The sequence below is a fragment of the Balearica regulorum genome, chromosome 2 (assembly GCF_011004875.1).
Source record: "Balearica regulorum gibbericeps isolate bBalReg1 chromosome 2, bBalReg1.pri, whole genome shotgun sequence".
NCBI lineage: Eukaryota > Metazoa > Chordata > Aves > Gruiformes > Gruidae > Balearica > Balearica regulorum.
Genome location: NC_046185.1, coordinates 99,314,239 through 99,331,929, shown reverse-complemented (window position 1 = coordinate 99,331,929; position 17,691 = coordinate 99,314,239). Strand labels below are relative to the sequence as shown.

Sequence of the window (17,691 nt, the reverse complement as noted above, 5' to 3'; positions counted from 1 at the left end):
AACAGGCTAAAAGCTAAAATAATCAGACTATAAAGGCAGCATGGAGGTGCTTTTGTTCTGTGTGCAGTGCAACTTATGAAACCCAGCCTCTTTTCTGAGAGGCAAGAGGTTGTACAGCCACCATCTACACAGGAGTTATGCCCATGAAAACAGTCTGGCCACACATATAGGCAGTAATTTTCATCTCTTCCTTTCCAGTTGCTTACAAAATAGATAGGGGGGCTTAATTACTCTGTGAAATGCCATACCTCTCAAATTCAGTTGAAAATGACCAACAAGATAGCAGCAAGGAAAGGGCAACAATATCAGCAAAACCTCAACTGCATAAGCCTGGCTGCCTACTTCTTCAAGATAATGCTTAAGTCAGGACAAAGACGATATTCAGCTATATTTTAATGCCAGCATAAGAGACACGCTAATCAGATTCCCGGCCCCTTCTGAGCATGATGGATATAGGTAAATCTGACAATAAACTCCTCTATGCATCACGTCTAAAAAGACACAGCTGATAATGTCTCCTGGTTCAAAATAGCCTAAATAAACGAAATCAAAGCATTGTTAATGCAAGAGATTCTGTTGAGAACTTCTCTGAAACATCTCATCAAAAAAGACCTGAGCAACAGGTACAGAGGAAAAAGTCACTGGGCAGAAGAGATAGACAGTAGGAAAAAGATTCTATTAGTTATCACTGCTAAACAAAAATAAATGCAGAAAGAGGAATATGGGAGGAGGAGGAAAAGCTAGAGGGGAAATGCAAGTGAAGATCAAAAAACAAATGCTTGCTGGATGTTTCCAACTTCACAAACTAGACCTGCGTGTACGGACACAGACAATGCTTTAAATCCTGTAAATTCAATTTATCTGGACACCATGTCATTCCTCCAAAATTCAGTCCTCCAATCTTCCAGGTGATCCAACCAGATTTACAGATCATGCAATACACTCTTGTGTGGTGCTCTGCAACACACAGAAGCCATCTAGAGCGTCTGGCTCCTGGTTCAAACAACTGGGTTACAGGATGTGGCAGCTTCAAAGTCAGCCATTACAGGTTCCACAACGAATATGGGGTGGAGACAGAGAAGGACAGAGAGGCCCTAGTACTGGGGCTTCCACCTGCTCTACAACAATTGGACAAATTTATCAATACTAGTCTGTAGTCACTTCTAAAGAGAGCATAGAAATAAAGTTAGATAATTCGTGACACTGTCTGGCACAGACACACAGGCCATAACAGAACTGAAAGCAGAGGACGGAAGTAGTCCCATGCTTTCTTATGCTTTTAAGGTAAACAATAAAACACGCGCATAGCCTCAATAAAATACTTTTACTTCAAGAAAAATCACATCTTGCACTGAAAGGGGGCCTCTTACCGGAAGCCAAATTCAAACAACACTTGAATCAAGTATTCTATCTTAGACTGAATATGTATTTCTGATTTTCTATATTCCAATATTTTTTCATACCTAAAAATTAATCAAGAAAATGCAGCTGCCAGTAGATGACAATTGGGTTTGTAATTACTTAGGCTTGATATTTCTGCTGAAGCATGTGGCATGGAAATACGTGCATTGTCTTCTCTTGTCACTTTTAGATTTCAGGAATTAAAAGTAGCTGATGAAAACAGGTCAATTCATAATCATATTTAAAATTTGGGCTGCCTGCAAACTCAAAGGTGTTTCTATTATTTCACAATTCACTTCCTTCTTTACCATCCCACAGATCAGCAATTTTTACTAAACAAAAACAAACCTTCCCAAACACTTGGAACTCAGAATACAATTGTGTAGCAAAGCTTTGATTCAACTTGCCCAGAATTTAATATAAGGCCTGCAGTGGCAGATTCACTGGTTTTGTTTGGGTTTGGGTTTTGGGTTTTTTGGTTTGTTTTTGGGTTTTTTTAATAAAACTTAAACAGAATGGAAGGACAAAGTATCAAAGACAGTAACTTCTGCTAAGAGCTTATTGATCCCCTAGTAGTGACCACTGTCATGTTTTCACTACCCAGTTGAGGAACAGAGAGCAACTGGAAAACCAAGCATCCTGCTGTACAATTTGCACAGCAGTTACACACTGTTCTAAGCAGGTATCCATAAGGAAAATTCTTAAAGATTTAAGTAGTGTATTAAATGCAGACAGCTCAAAGATTTGCAAATACTTCTGAAAGCCAATCGTCCACTTATCAGTGATTCCTCGGCTGCTCAGTTCATTACAGATTCTTATTTATATTTATTTTAACAACGGTTTTCAAAGGAGTCAAACTGTTCTTTGATCACCTCAAGATAATAAATGTCATCAGTAATTTCAAAATATTACCCATATGATCTCAACCCACAGAATCATTGATAAATACCTAGCCAAATAAGAGTGTAGACTTAAAAAAAATAAAATAATCCAGTGTAGTCAAAACCATCCTGCTTTAAGTGAATGAAATCAATGGGAATTTAGTTTGTTCAACAAAAGTAAGACAAGGTTCTTGGGTTCTACTGTATCTTGCAAAGGGCTGTAACACTAAGATCAATTTTCCAAATGTAACAAAACACTAGGGAATTCAGTTAAATACCGAGAGACCACAGAAACACCAAGTTCTTTACAACGACACCAGCAGGCATAATTGACAGTTCCATATTTTATCTTCAGGGAAAGAGTAGGCAGATAAGAAAGTAACAAAGTCATAAATTAATGTCAGGAATTATTTTCTAACACCAGCCCTGAAAGCAACAGCCAATAAATTCAAGCTACTAGACTCAAGCGTAAACAAAAGACAATCTCAAGACAGCATATGGATGGTAAAAATAATGTATTAAATTTGAAAGATTTTACAATTAAATGTGCTTATAGAAGTTGAGTTGTAAATACTATTTACAAACAAAAATTATCATTTAAACAAGGTATAGCTGCTTATCTGTGATTTCATTTAAAAATATTTCTGGCACTTAACAAGATCCCAAACAAAACCTGAGAGATACTGCATTTCGCTTGTTATGTCTGATTGCACTAAGTTTTCAAAATGGTATAAAAAAAAAATTTCCTTCTATAGCCTGACTGAACTCAACTAAAAGCCATGAGAGGGACTTTCCTCTGGATGTCATCAGAAGTAAAAGCAAAAAAATTGAGAACTCAAAACTTACATCACTTGCATGGTACACAGAAATAATTTAAGTACTTTTTTGTGTGCTTAGGATTCACACTTATGACCATGACACAAAAATGTTTTCTCTACCCTAGATTGCTTGAGCATCCTTTTCAGATCTCTTAGGTCAACTAACTACTTTCAAATAGAACGACAGAATCGTTTTGGTTGGAAAAGATCTTTAAGGTCATCTAGTTCAACTGTTAACCTAGCACTGCCAAGTCCACCACTAAACCATGTCCCGAAGCACCACATCCACGCATGTTTTAAATACCTCCAGGGACTGCAATTCAACCACTTCCCTGGGCAGCCTGTTCCAATGCTTGACAACCCTTTTGGTGAAGAATTTTTTCCTAATATCCAGTCTAAACCTCCCCTGGCACAACTTGAGGCCATTTCCTCTTATCCTATCATGTTACTTGGGAGAAAAGACCACCCACCTCACTACAACCTCCATTCAGGTATTTATAGAGAGCAATAAGGTCTCCCCTCAGCCTTGTTTTCTCCAGGCTAAAATGCTTTGAGCCTTCAGGCTTTCAGCCTGAAGCAACAAAAAGCCTTGAAGTAATGACAAATAAAAAAAAATAAATCTAAAACCACTATTAAAATACTGTTGGAATTAAGCAACAGACAAAGATTTTCTATTTATCTGAAGAAACACTGAGGACAGGTCAGGATTCTTCACCATCAAATGTGAAGTTTTATCCAGTAAAAAAGAGCAAAGAACTACGGAATTTAAATGATGTTGCAGTGGAGATTTTTTTACTTCCATACTCAAATGGAGCTACAATAGTAGCTGAAGTCTTTCTGTGTCTTCCAGCAAGTCTTCTACAGCAATTTCATTCCAGAAGATTGAAGAGATCAAAGCAAAATTTCATAACAGAAATTGCAAGCATCAACTGGTAAATACAACCAGAACCAAATACTACCCTCATACTCAGCAATTTCAGGGTACAGTGAAAGCATTTCTCTTTGGATGTTTCAAAAAAAGAAACAAATATTTATCTTGATGAAGAATATTGGGGGTCACCTTTCAGGTACTATCATTCAAAAGAACAGTTAAAATTAGGGAGAAAACAGTAGAAGTGAAATCATTAAAAGCAACCACGCATTCTGTCCTCTGCTAATAGACTGATACGGGCCATTTAACATTGGAACCATTCCAAACTGGAATTTCAAATGTGGAATGAATTCTTAGCTCCCTCTAAAAGCTTATACCTTCAGATGCAAGGTTTTGCACAGAACCTAATGTTTATGGTTTTGCTATCATCCTGTTGCTATCCAAAAAAAGGGAACAGTTCTTAGATTTCAATTTTTTTGAACTTTTATCTTAGCATGCAACATCATTAGATCACTAAAAGATACATGTATGGCAGTTTTATTTATTTTTATCATGTAACCAAAGTTTAGGAATCAAAGTTTAAAGCTGAAATTTGAGTCAAGAAATTTAAGCAGAGCTACAAACAACTACAAGCTACAAAGAAATTTGAGAAGCTACAAAGAAATTTAAGAGAAGCTGAAGTTTAAGAGAAGGTACGAACAACTCCACCATCAACTCGTCCATCTTTAATCTTTCCTAGAAAGAAAAAGGGTTCCTGCAAAAATGTTTTTGGTAAACAGCACGCAACAAAATCCATACCTTCCTTTAACTTGGCCATCAATTTCCACATAAGCATTAAAGAAAAAAAATTACAGTATCCAAAAACTGGCCAAATTTCATTCATTAAATGACATATAATATGACACAAGTCCACAAAAACAAAGTAGAAAAAAAAGCCTGTAACCCCACATGCAGTCTTTACCATCCATGCTGTGGTTCCACACATGCAATTGTGGTAGTTAGAAGTTACAACTTGTACCACTTCAAGGATCCTCAAAACACATCCCTTTGAGATAGGAATGTAAGATCTGTCTCACAGAGGTGTTGTCAATAAATGCATTGAACACTTTTTTTTTTTTTGCACAATTTTTAAACAAATTGGTTTTGGATGTAAGTGAAAAGGAATTATTAAAGATCTCAGGAAAATAATTCATAGCGAAGAAAGAATTTATAAGGGCACAGTACCTTGCTCAAAAGTGGAGAAGGGATTTTAGTGTGGTAATAACAACCACCCAAGCCCTGTTCTCCTGCCACTAGCCACAATGAATGAATTATTTCGACAAATAATGCAGTTTTGAGGTGAGGAAGAGTACAAAACAATGATTTAAGGCAGTCCTAAACCATCTGTTTCTATTATTGGTACAATAAATTTGGACAAAGAATGCCTAGTACTAACAGATTGACAGGATTTGCAGATTATGCCCAGTGACCAGCCCTACATAAAGGTAGAGAAAACTATGCAGGATTGGCATAATGTGTAACATTTTTTAGAAAACATTAGTAAAAGGTACTGTAAGATGCAGAGGATCCAGCACAAACATTCAGTCTTTAATCACAGGTCACAAGCTAACAAAGAAAAAAAATCTTTTAGATGCCTATTCAAAAGAAAACAGAACTATAAGGAGAAGGTACGCAACAAATCTCCTTATAACAATGTCATTGTCTCTGCATCAAGCAAAGACCACCACAAAAGAAGGGCAAAATTAAATCAACTGAAAAATGACTGAAATTACACTGCACATTCACACTTTGCAAATAATATTAAAAAACCCTGCCAAAACCCCTACAATCTTTTGATCTACTATGTATTTAGTCTTGCCCAATGTTTTCAAATACTTGGAATACTGACGGGAGCAAAAGTCACTAATAGTGAAGCAGCCTGCTCCTTTGTGTTTGATGCATGCAAAATACTGTACCACAAGTGTTCTTGCAAACAAAAGAAAGTTCAGAGCCCTAAAATTACACAAAGGAAGCACAATTATCAAGGGAACTTTTCCAAAGCTTGTGCAAGCCTAGTTTTCAGGGATCAATAGGAATTGTCATTCCATGTGTCTGTCCAAAGAAGTGCACTAACTGATGGCCATAGAATTAATTCCAGCCAGTTATCACCTTGAAAACACTTGCTACTGATTATGCCGTATGCAAACTCATGAACAGCAGGATGGAAAAGATCTTCATACTGTGAACTCTGTTTTGAGCACAGAAAACTGAAGTCATACAATTAATGCCTAATGAAAGCTCAAAGCCAGTCATCTACTGCACCGTCTACCATGAAAGCTGTCCTGAAATTAGTAATAACTTCTGCATCCACCTTTGCAAAATCGTTCTTTATGTAACCAGGTACACGGAGGTATACCCGTTGAAAATCTATACCACCAGAAGACTGATCAAGAAGAATATGGCATGAAACCTTACTTTGATGAAAATTTTGATGAGAACTGTGAAATATGTAGCTAGATCTTAGAAATAATTCACAGTACATTTAATGCTGGAAGGAAAAAATAAACTTGTTTGAAACATTTCCAACAATGGTATACTTTTTACATATAAAAAGTTAATTTGATAAATTACATGTAAAGCTTAAAAAGGTTATGAAAGTACAATTTAAATTTATCACTGCCAGATGGGAGTCATCACTGAAGATGATGTACTGTACAGACTGCTGTTCCAGCTTATCACCTGGGGAATCCTATGGGATCTAAACAAGATCTACAGACATAGAAGGTTTTTTTTTTTTAGGCAACACGATTTTGTCTGGCAGTGTATCCATCTTCTCTCTTCTGACATTGGTAAAAAAAATTCATTTAGGTTAAACAAGATTACCAAAAAATGGCGGCTTTTTACAGTGATACTGCAGGAGGTAAAGATAATATTTGAAAGCAAAACATAGAAGAAAAATAACAATACAAAATACTTCTGTATGTTACTGAGTAAAGCAGACTAGTCTGAATTGTCTGAAGAAGTTTTTTGTATTTACTTTTTGAATGTTTATGTTGGTGAGACCTAACATAAGCCACTGTATCTATCTGCAACAATCCTTACTGTCCCTTATGCTCCCAAAGCAATTAGAAAGAGGGGAAAAAAAAACAAACACAGGAGACCATACAGAAGAAATAAACTTTGCAGTGGTAACTAAGACATTTTCTCCCATACCCATCTCTAGTCTACACAATGCAATTTCCATATATTTTATACCCTTTTGAATAAAAAAGTGAATCAACCATTCTTCTCCTCTAGAAGCATAAAACCACCATCACAGCATGGCAATGCATCTAACAAGAATTACGACAATCTTCCAACTCCTCATCTACTGCACTAATTATCAAGGCATGGGGTTACACATTATTTGACAACAAATAAACTTTTAAAATACAAAAATTAGGAACATATATACATTTTAAGAAGGTACTGTCTCTTCAGGTAAAACATTTTTTTAAAAATTTCACTGGAAAGCAAAAAAAATTAGTCCCACTAAGGTTTGGAATATCACTAAACATTCATCTGTTGAAGCATACCCTAGCATCAGGGTATACTTTAGACTCAGGATTTTAGATTTCTTCATTCATTTTCCTTCTATGTCCGTTCTCAAAGCAGAAAAGTACTGAAAAACAGAAGGGATTCTTAAACAAGACATCCTAAAAAAAATTAAAATTCAGACAACTATGTTTAAAGTCAAATGACACACAGTAGAATGCATTCACTCATTTCCAGTGACAAGGTCTCTTTGCTATCTCCACTGTATTCCTACAAAATGTTGCAGTTGGGCAGCTCCTTTTAATTGATAAAATAACCATGAGTTTCTATCACCATCTGAAATGGATACAAATGGTGCTGTTTCACAGGAAGTACAGCTTCAGGACGGAAACATTTTATCTTGCACCATAAGCCTGCAATTTGGTGCACATAAAAATTGACACAAAAGTGAGCTTCTGACAGTGCTTCCTAAAGGACACAGTGCACTGCCTTGGGAATGCAAGAACTGCCATAGGAGACTGGAGGGATACAAGGAGTTTTCTGCAATCAGAAACAGTACATCCTTAGTAGGAGGGTGAAGGCAAGGGAAGAAGAATTAGGCTTGACTGAGAAAAGGACAGGAAACAAAACAGCATGGTTAATAATCCAGAGATAAGCACATAGAAAAACAAACCACACACACACACCAGGCTTTAAAAATATATTGTGGAAAACACCTTGGATTGATGAATCTACTTTGAAACTAGTACTCAACACAATGACAAAAGGGAAAAAATTGATCCGTTCAAACTGAAATAAAGTTGCTCTATACAACACGAAGACCTGTTTCTGAAAATCAGTTACCATAGTTACCATAAGCTGCATTTCAAAGATTTAATGTTGACCTAAAGCACTTTCTTCTAAGTCTTTCATATAAGGAAGATTTTTCAAAAGACTTGAAATATGTGAGCTTCTAGCCTAAGCTCTACAGTGACTTTAAAATAAAATTACTTTTTGCTACATGCTTAAAATAACCACAGTTTCTAGAGTTTGTATTCATCTCGGTTTTCACCCCTATATTGTCAAAACACAAGTGTTTGTGGGTTGCTTTTTTTTTTTAAACACAGAACCACTCACTCCCTGAAAGTAATTTTTGTGTTAAAGAGAGAAGATAAGACTCCTGAACCCCCACTTGATTCTTTCAGTAGCTGGTATCACAGTAAAAACCCCAAACACTAGAGACGAAGACAGGATACAAGTTCTAAACATACATAACAAATCACACTCACATTAAGCTTACTGGCTGTTCATTCTTCCAGTACCCACATAGGCAAGTGTCCTTCTAGTAATGAGCTAGCAGTTAATTTCTTATCTAAATAAATACCATGGTAATGATCAACCAGAAATTACCTGCATTTTTCCTGTTTTGTCTAGATCTGACCTAATGTAATCAGCTTATAATTACGTTAAGTAGTTTGCTTAGCATTCTATTTATAAAACTGATTAGGTGCTGCTAAGCAGAGTAGGCAACAGTTTAACACTTTATTTTGATGTTGAAAGCATAGTCTAGGGGAGTAGAAGAGGGAGTGAGGACAGCAGAGAAACCAAACTCACAAAACTTCAGAAAGATCACTACATTTTAGGAGGTACAAATCTGTCGCTTCATATACATTTTAAATTTGTGTGTTATTTGGTTAAATAGCATATATTTAGAATTTTGAAATTATTATTATTAAATATTTAATTACTCAAATAGGTCAGAAGAAATGAATATTCAGCCATACTGACTACTCCTGACTTCTCCTGGAGAGAGAGAAAATGATGTTGCCCTGGCAAGAGGAAAAACCAGGTTGCAGGAAAATGACAAGACCACTGAGGAGGCCCCGGCCTGAGGTTAAGCTAACTGAACAGGATGTGAAAAACTAAATGACATGACAAATTGCTAGATGTGTCAGATAACATAGTAAGATGCTGAGAAAAGCTACAGATAGCACTGTGAAGGATGGTTGGGTTTCACAAATGGTTAAAGAGGAGTTAGGTGAGAAACAGCCAAACATCACCAAAAATCGAAAGGGGACCTTTTAAGGTATCAGGGATCTTCTGGGAGGCAGAACTGCAACACAGGCGATGCTTCGGTAACCATAACTGTACCACCATAGAAGGCCAAGATTCCCTAGATAATGGTATCAGAAATACCAAATTTGAGTACAGATGTAGCAAAACCAGGACCAATAGGGAAAAAGTAAATAGAGATGGAGTGTTTATTTGGGAGGAGACTGGGATTAAAAAGAAAAAAAGAATAAAAAAAAAAGAAAAAAGAGGTACAAGGATGGCAAAAGGAGAGCCAAGAGAGAGGAAAATGGATAAGCTATGCAAAATGTGACCAGTGCTGTCTGACACAGCCTTGCCCTTGACCACCACATTCTAATTAGGACCATAAACCAAAACAGTTGTTCTGACCACACCGCAAGTCAAACTTTCTTCCTCAATCAAGAGAAGTGGGGAGGGTTCCAGGGTGCTCCCCCTGGCTAACAGCAGGACATCTGGCTGGACAGATCAAGAAACCGCATCTACCCACCACTCTCTAACACAAGTCTGGCAGACACTGCCTTTGACAAACTGCTTCAATTTAACTCCTCATTTCCTCATTTATGTAATGGATTTAATATTGCTTTTCTTATCTCCTTCAGTAAGGTTATTTTTGGCACTCTCAGTAACAGAAACAAGAAAGTAAACAGTTTAAATTATTTAAGCTCTTAGCATTTATCTCTTGCTACTTTATCTTTTAGGTAAACATGAAGCTCAAGAGTTGGAGGTTCTGATTTTTCACATATACTGCTACAAGTTGAACTGATTCCAAGTAGTAACGCCCTGTCTTTGCAAGGAAGAGAATGGCAGGAGATTAACAACTATCATACAGAGTGAAAGGTAGTCACAGTATAGAACTGAAAGGAAGACAGAGGAAAATGCAGTTCCTCACTTTACAGGTACAATACATGGGAGAAAAAAAGAAATTAAAAAAACAGGGCAAGGGATTAAAAGAAACAACAATTTATCAGTGCTTAACAATAGTCCTTTCTCCACTTGTTTGTAGAGAATAATAAGCACAACTTCATCTTAACAACAATGTAGCAATAATTTTCCAAACACACACACTCTGTTCATCACCAAGAGTCAGACAGACATTCAATGAATCTATTACAAATTTGCATCTTCCTGTCAAAGATTACTGTTTCTTTAAAAGATGAAAATAAAAGGGATTATATTATATATGAGGGAAAAAATAATCACAAAAGGCTTGTATTTTATGGTAATTTATATTCATAGCAATTGTTTTATTTACCTTTTTGTTTTCTTGTAGTTTTCCAGCTGTAATGTCTGCATACATTTGTATCTTTCCAACTCACACTGTTCACATAGGTCCTCAAGACACAACAGATGATTCTCCATTTCCTCAAAGTTTGCCTCTAGCTGGGCTATAAGAAATATTTGTATGAATATCAAATTGTATCAATAGACGGACAACTCACCTGAACACAAACAAGAATTCATAAAGATACATAATTAACATGGTAATAATTACACATATATAAATGGCTCAGAAAGAGAAACAAATCTCAGACTGTATCACATAGCAAAGAGTGACAGCAGAGCCACATCAAGGGAAATCTATCTAAAGTTCCCTTTGCAGTAAGACACTGAACCACTGTATTTGCCTGAGCATCTTGGTCTCAAAGGCTTGTAGTCTGTACTTCGGGAAAAGAAGCATCCAGAAGCCATAATTTAATTTTGCTTCTTGGGCACACAGTCAGCTCACCCCTTCCTGCCTGGTACCAATCTGAGACACAAAACTGTGCTGACCAAGACTAGTACTGGTCTTAAATCATTTAAATAAAGCAAAAGTAAAGCACACTGGGAAAATTTTAACTCTTACATGACCTTGTGATAATATAAAAGAACACAGACTTCAAAAGTTTACTCTGAAGACAGACTCTTTAGTAATAGCCAAATCTCTACATTTAGCTATTTTACATATCCATGCACTTAAAAACATGCAAACCCCTTAATCTCCTCTTTAACCTTAATTGTTCAGTCTCAACTTAAAAGAGATTATGCCTATGAAAAGCCCTGAGAAACCTGATCTTATCTCATAGTTCATCTTGTTTTGAGTAGAAATTTGGATTACAGAACTCCTGAGGTCCCTTCTGAACCTGAATTATCCCATGTGAATCTTGTATCAAAGGATCACGCTCCCTGTCGGTGATTAATGCTGAACTCCATGTGCCTCCTCAGGATCCCAAAGTAGAAAAAACCCTATTTTCCCAAACTTTAATCAGCTAGTCACTCTTGGATGGAGCTGTGTGAACACAGGACTATTATTCACCCCTTTGCCAGGACTTCTGCTATACCAGAGGGAAGGTAAATTGCAGGAGGAAGGATAAATCACATTTTTACAAACAAAATCTGATCCAAAGAATAGAAGGGAGTTTGCAGTTCAGAAACAAATACACTGATCTGTTGCAGTGTATGAATTTGCTTGTTGATGAGAAGAACTACACAGGTGATGAAATGAAACAGAAGAACACCTAAAGCAACTCTTGAGTTTTTGCAAATGGTTGTGTCTCTACCTTTGCCTGTAACAGACAGAAGCAATCTTCATAAAGCAAGACAGTAACTATTAAGTTCAAGGTAGAAAAAAGTGATTTAAAATTAATGTGTTTTGGATGCTCAAAAGAAGGAAATAACAAGCTGAAGGCATCAGTCAATTCTTCAGTTCTGGTTTGGCCATTCAACTTGGAGCCTATCTTGGAGTATACAAAATTTCAACTTCCTTAGCCATTACTCACTTTGAAATTGCTATTCCAGTGGCCCCCTTAGAAAAGCAAAAGTTAAGACCTCAAAAACAAATTTCCTAGCATGCATATTCATATGTTCAGCTCCAACTAATAAGATTTTTTCATTCCCTAACAAGTAAGGTAGTGCTCCACAACAGTCAGAAAGGGAAACATGAATTATATAATCAGCAAAGATTTCCTTAAATTATTTATCTTTATACAGATCACTTGCAGGGAGGCGGGGGGAGAAGGGTATATATTGGGTTTGCATATTGGAGGACTGTCTCCCATGGGAGGGACCCTATGCTGGAGCAGGGGAAGAATGTGAGGAGTCCTGCCCCTGAGGAGGAAGGAGTAGCAGAGACAACATGTGATGAACCGACAGCAGCCCCAATTCCCCGTCCCCTTATGTCGTTGACGCGGAGATAGAAAATATTAGGAATAAAGTTAAGTCTGGAAAGAAGAAAGGGGAGGGGGGGAAGGTATTTTATGATTTGGGTTTTATTTCTCATTACCCTACTCTGATTTGATTGGCAATAAATTAACTTAATTTTCCCCAAGTGGAGTCTGTTTTGCCCATGAGGTAATTGCTTAGTGATCTCCCTGTCCTTATCTCAACCCACGACCCTTTCATATATTTTCTCTCTCCTGTGCAGCTGAGAGGAGTGATAGAGCAGCTTTGGTGGGCACCTGGCCTCCAGCCAGGGTCAGCCCACTACAGGGCAGTTGACAATTAAAGTGGAAACAAGTTTGAAGGGGGAAAAAAAAAATGGTTTCAGTTCTACAGATTGTGATGTGCAACCATTCATTGTTTACCACATACTCAACTTCCTCTCACAAAATCCAGTTGTATTCAAAGGGCAAGATCATGACTACAATTATGACTGGTGGTCCCTTTTTGCTTACAAAATGGACTTTTCTGAGTGCATTAAAATCCAAACATCTGTATTATGCTAACTTGCTTTTCAGAATGATTGCTCACTTATTAATTTGCAAAATTCACAAACACAGTAGGGCTCAAGATAATTTACTAAGGTACCTATCAACCACTGCTTTTTCCACTTAAAAAACCCACCACCTGCTTTGCTGTACTTGTTATTGAAATAATATTAAAAGACAACAAAGAACAGGAAAATAAAGAGGATGAAAAAAAGTGAATTCTAGAGGACAACTGATTCCTAGCACTAGCATTTGAGCAGCCTCTAGTGGGAATTGCAGAAAACACTGTGCTCCTGAAGAACAGAAATGAACGCTTATGCTAATGTCTTTCGCGCATGTTTGCTGGCACCTCCGGGTCGTTGTCGGGGGTCTTCAGACTCAGCCCTGAGTATACCTTATCCCTCAAGGCTGGTTTTGTGATCACCTTGTAACTTTCTTACCTTTGCGCATCTGTTCTTCCAAGGCCGAGCTGTTTAAAATGACATTGTTCCACAGCTGCTTATCTTACAACTAATGATTTTCTAAGTTACAGTGGTTTCCCTTTTGTTTGGTTACATCTATTGAGCAATGGCTCTAATTGCTTGAATTGATCTTAATACTTCAATATTCACAGGTATCAACAACAATCCTGCTTTACTGCAACACAGGTTTTAGAATTTTTCTTTCTGAAGTGAAAGAAAACTTGTTGCTCTTCACAAAAAAAGTTGAAGACTAGCTCCATCGCAATAGCACCAGCTACGGTTGTGAATTAACATCTCACCTACCCAAATGAGAATGTGTGTATCAAAATAAAGTTCCAGACAAAACTACATATTTAATCAATTTGAAACTTAAGCCATAAATGCTTTGATCAGCTCATATCTATATCCACAGATAAATAAGTTCACACTTTTAAAAAGGTATTTAGCAAAAATATGAAATCCAGAAGTTCTTCATTTCCAGCTTATAGCTCACAGTGGCACCTAGAACTAATCTGCCCCAGAAAGCCAGCTAATGTTCTAAAGAATACCTGCAAGACTACTACTTCTTTTCCAGCTCTTCAAGAAACCCCACAACCAAATGGTCAGGCCAACAATCACCATCTCACTCAAACAGCATTGCTATGAAGGAGAAAAACATCTCCTTTTAATCTTTTTAAGGAGGCTGGAAAAAAATCCACTGTACCTTTAGATTAAGAATTTTCCTGTATAGTAAATATGCCATACTTGGTAGAAATTATATCTTTTATCAAACAGATGAAAAAATAACTTGTTCTTTAGGTCACATCATTCCAATTATATAAGTTTGGCCTGTATTTCTTATACTTCACAGGTATAACACCACTATTACAAGTTTTACTTCCTAGTTTTAGGTTTTTTAATGTTAATGTTTGGTCAGATGACATTAGCTTGAATTATCTTCCATCAGTGTACACAGTTTTTCTTTGTCTACCAGCTACTCAGGCATTAAAACTATTTATCTAGAACTCAACAAAAAAACCCCGATTTTGTAGCTGAAAACACTTTCTGAAGTTTAGCTAATTTAAATTTACCACATAAAATTTTACCACATAACTGAAACTTATGTTACCTGTAGTTCTGCAGTAGTACAAAAATTCTTAGAAAAGCTAAATCACAGCTGTATATCAGAAAACACTGCATTTTCAATTTTTCCTACAATAACTTTAAATGTAGCTTTCCTGCACTGTCCCAGTCACCAAAACAACAGAAGCCACCAAGGAGTATTAAAGACATTTTTACAAAGTTCATTCATTTTTGGACTAAAAGTCAAAAAGGCAGAATACAGAAAGGATGGAAACAATTACATCAAAGAAATTCTCTCTACCTCTAGGTCAGAGAGGGACACAGATTACTAAAGCTTACAATGAGCAGTGAAAGACATATATACAGGAAGAGCTCAATTCAGCTGCAACAGTTGAAAACAATTCTTTACATAAGTACAGTTCTACTAGTGCTGAATTTTGATTTTTTTTTAAAGAAAATATCTTAAACATCTAGTATCATATGAGTTACATGAAGCTAAAGCAGCTTCTTTGCTGAAACTACATAGGAAGTACACTAGGATATTTTTCCTTCTGTATTGAAGACACAGACATTTCCAAGTTTACAACACCAAACCATATGCCTTTTATACATATATATCTCTACTTTATACAGCAACCCCTCTTCGCTGAAGCATTCTGCCCTGATGCCTATGAAAGAAAAACTCCCTGTTCAACATAGGTATCATTACACTACATTATTCAAATTCCCTGGTTTTATATACACACACCCCCCCCCAATATTTTCCTTGATTTTTCTCAGTAAAAGATAAATGCTGTTTCATCTCAAACAATGAAACTCATGAAAGCAAGCAAAGTAACAATAGTTTTTAAACAATCGGTTAAACAGTTAGAAAAACTGTTTTAGTTAATAATAAAATATGATTTTCACATTTTCCCAACCACAAATTGTTACTTCATTTACAGTAAAATTTTACAGGTCTTCTAACTTTAAAAATAATTTTACAAGCAAAAAAACCTCACTAAAAACCGGAGTCTTCTAATGGAACGTGTATTCTAGATTTCTGCATCGCAAAATATTTATCCAGTTCCTTTTCGAGAGCTATCAACTGCTAGATGCTAATAAAAAAGAAACTGTTATTTAAGTACCAAACACAATTCAGAAGTCCAAGTTTAAATACCAGCTCTGTGAAAAATCTTGATCCATCAACTGTCCGGTCTTAAATTCACTCTTACTTGACCAATGCCTGCTAATATCTAAATCCTGATATAAGTCACAACTAATAAACAGATAATAGTAAACTAGTGACTTATCCTCCCAGAAGACACACATGTCTTCCTCAAAGAGACAAGTCTATGGGCTACTACTCACCACACTTTTTCCTCCTAAAAGTACTGCTTCAGATGCTGTCTACAAACTGATGAAGTGAACAAAAATTAAATTCTATAATCTCAGAATACAAGATGTCACTGGAAGTATACTGCATTATTTAAACTGGAAAAATCTTTGGCATTTTTATCAAAAAATTAAAAAATAAGTATATTTCATTAAAACACACCTTTTTTTGCTGCAAAACAAGTAACCAAAACATGGGGTATTAAGTTCTAAAAGTAGTTCAAATGTTACCAAAATCAAAATCTTGTATTTAATGAAAAAGATATTATAACCACTATGACCCTTTAGTTTCACAAGTTTTACTATGTTTCCTTAGTGTCTGAAGAGGCCATTTAGAAGCCTTTAATCCCACTTCTGAACCAAAGGGAACATGGCCTCTTATTTTTTTAAAAAATGCAAATTCTGAACAAATTGGATTGAATTTTGCAAAGCTAGACAATGGCAACTTTCATAGTTGATACACAATCTGAAAATAAAGCAGGACCTTCTGCTCAAGATATAAACAAGGATATCTTCCCTAAGCAGTGCGAAAAGTTTCTGTTTCCCTCATGGATTTTCACACCCATCTAACCCATACGTTGGAAAAAAATATTTAATAAAGACTAGAGAGTAATGGCTTTTATCTCTGTGGATAAATACCCAGCCTTATTTTCTTACCAGTCTCACCAGTCTAAATATTTTCACCCTACGTTGGATCTGTCACCTGTGTTCATGGCCAGCCTTTCTGAAACCAATATCTAGTTGATGTTTAATATTTGATGTTAAAAAAAAGTGAAAATTGGATTTGGATCAAGGTTTGTGTACACTGATTTGCTGAAATCGAAACAGATATTTGAGCAAAATGCCTCTGCTCAAACACGAAGCATATTTCATATTACGACATGTCAGATATCGACAAGCAGATATTTTCTACAACATCTCAAATAAAAATGCATTAAATGATGATTCAGATTCTGGACTTTGAAAGGGCAGTAACTGTCCTTTTCACTTTCACATCAGAGTAATTTTTTCTTCAAAGTTTTCAACAGTAGCTGCAAGATGTCGCATAATACAATAAATTTATCAAATGAAGACACACTTTTTACTTGAAGTGAGAGATGACTGATAATGTGAGTATCTAAATTAAAGGACTTTATTTACAAAAGTACTAATGAAAATGCACCTTGTAATACACAGCAAAACCTGAAGAATCTGTACATGACTCATACCAATTTTAAGTAGGTCACTAAAAAGGGTCATTTCCATTATCTGAAATTTCTTTCATCAAAAGCAGCCTGGGTTCCCTATCTACTTTCAAAATGAAAGCATTAATTGATTTATTAGAAACATATCATGTCACAACACATTATTATTACTTTTCTGAAGCGATGAAGATTAGCCAAATTACATCTTGGATGCGCAACCCAGGACACAATAGTTTATAATTCTATATTCACATATTTTTTTACTGAATGTTTCACTCGTGTTTAAAATTCACACAGTATTAGTCATCTCTTGGAAAAGTGAATACAATTTACATTTATAAAAAGCAGATAGTTCAGAGTTATAAAAACTAAA

At 36.0% G+C, this 17,691-nt stretch overlaps 1 protein-coding gene across 1 annotated transcript in view; it reads right to left on the bottom strand.

Annotated features, from left to right (window-relative positions):
• Positions 1–17,691, bottom strand: part of DTNBP1 (dystrobrevin binding protein 1) — a 73,693-nt gene that overhangs the window by 42,681 nt on the left and 13,321 nt on the right. The window contains exon 6 of the mRNA XM_075745115.1: positions 10,807–10,939. Within this exon, the coding sequence (XP_075601230.1) occupies positions 10,807–10,939 (133 nt within the window). The remainder of the gene's footprint in view (positions 1–10,806; positions 10,940–17,691) is intronic.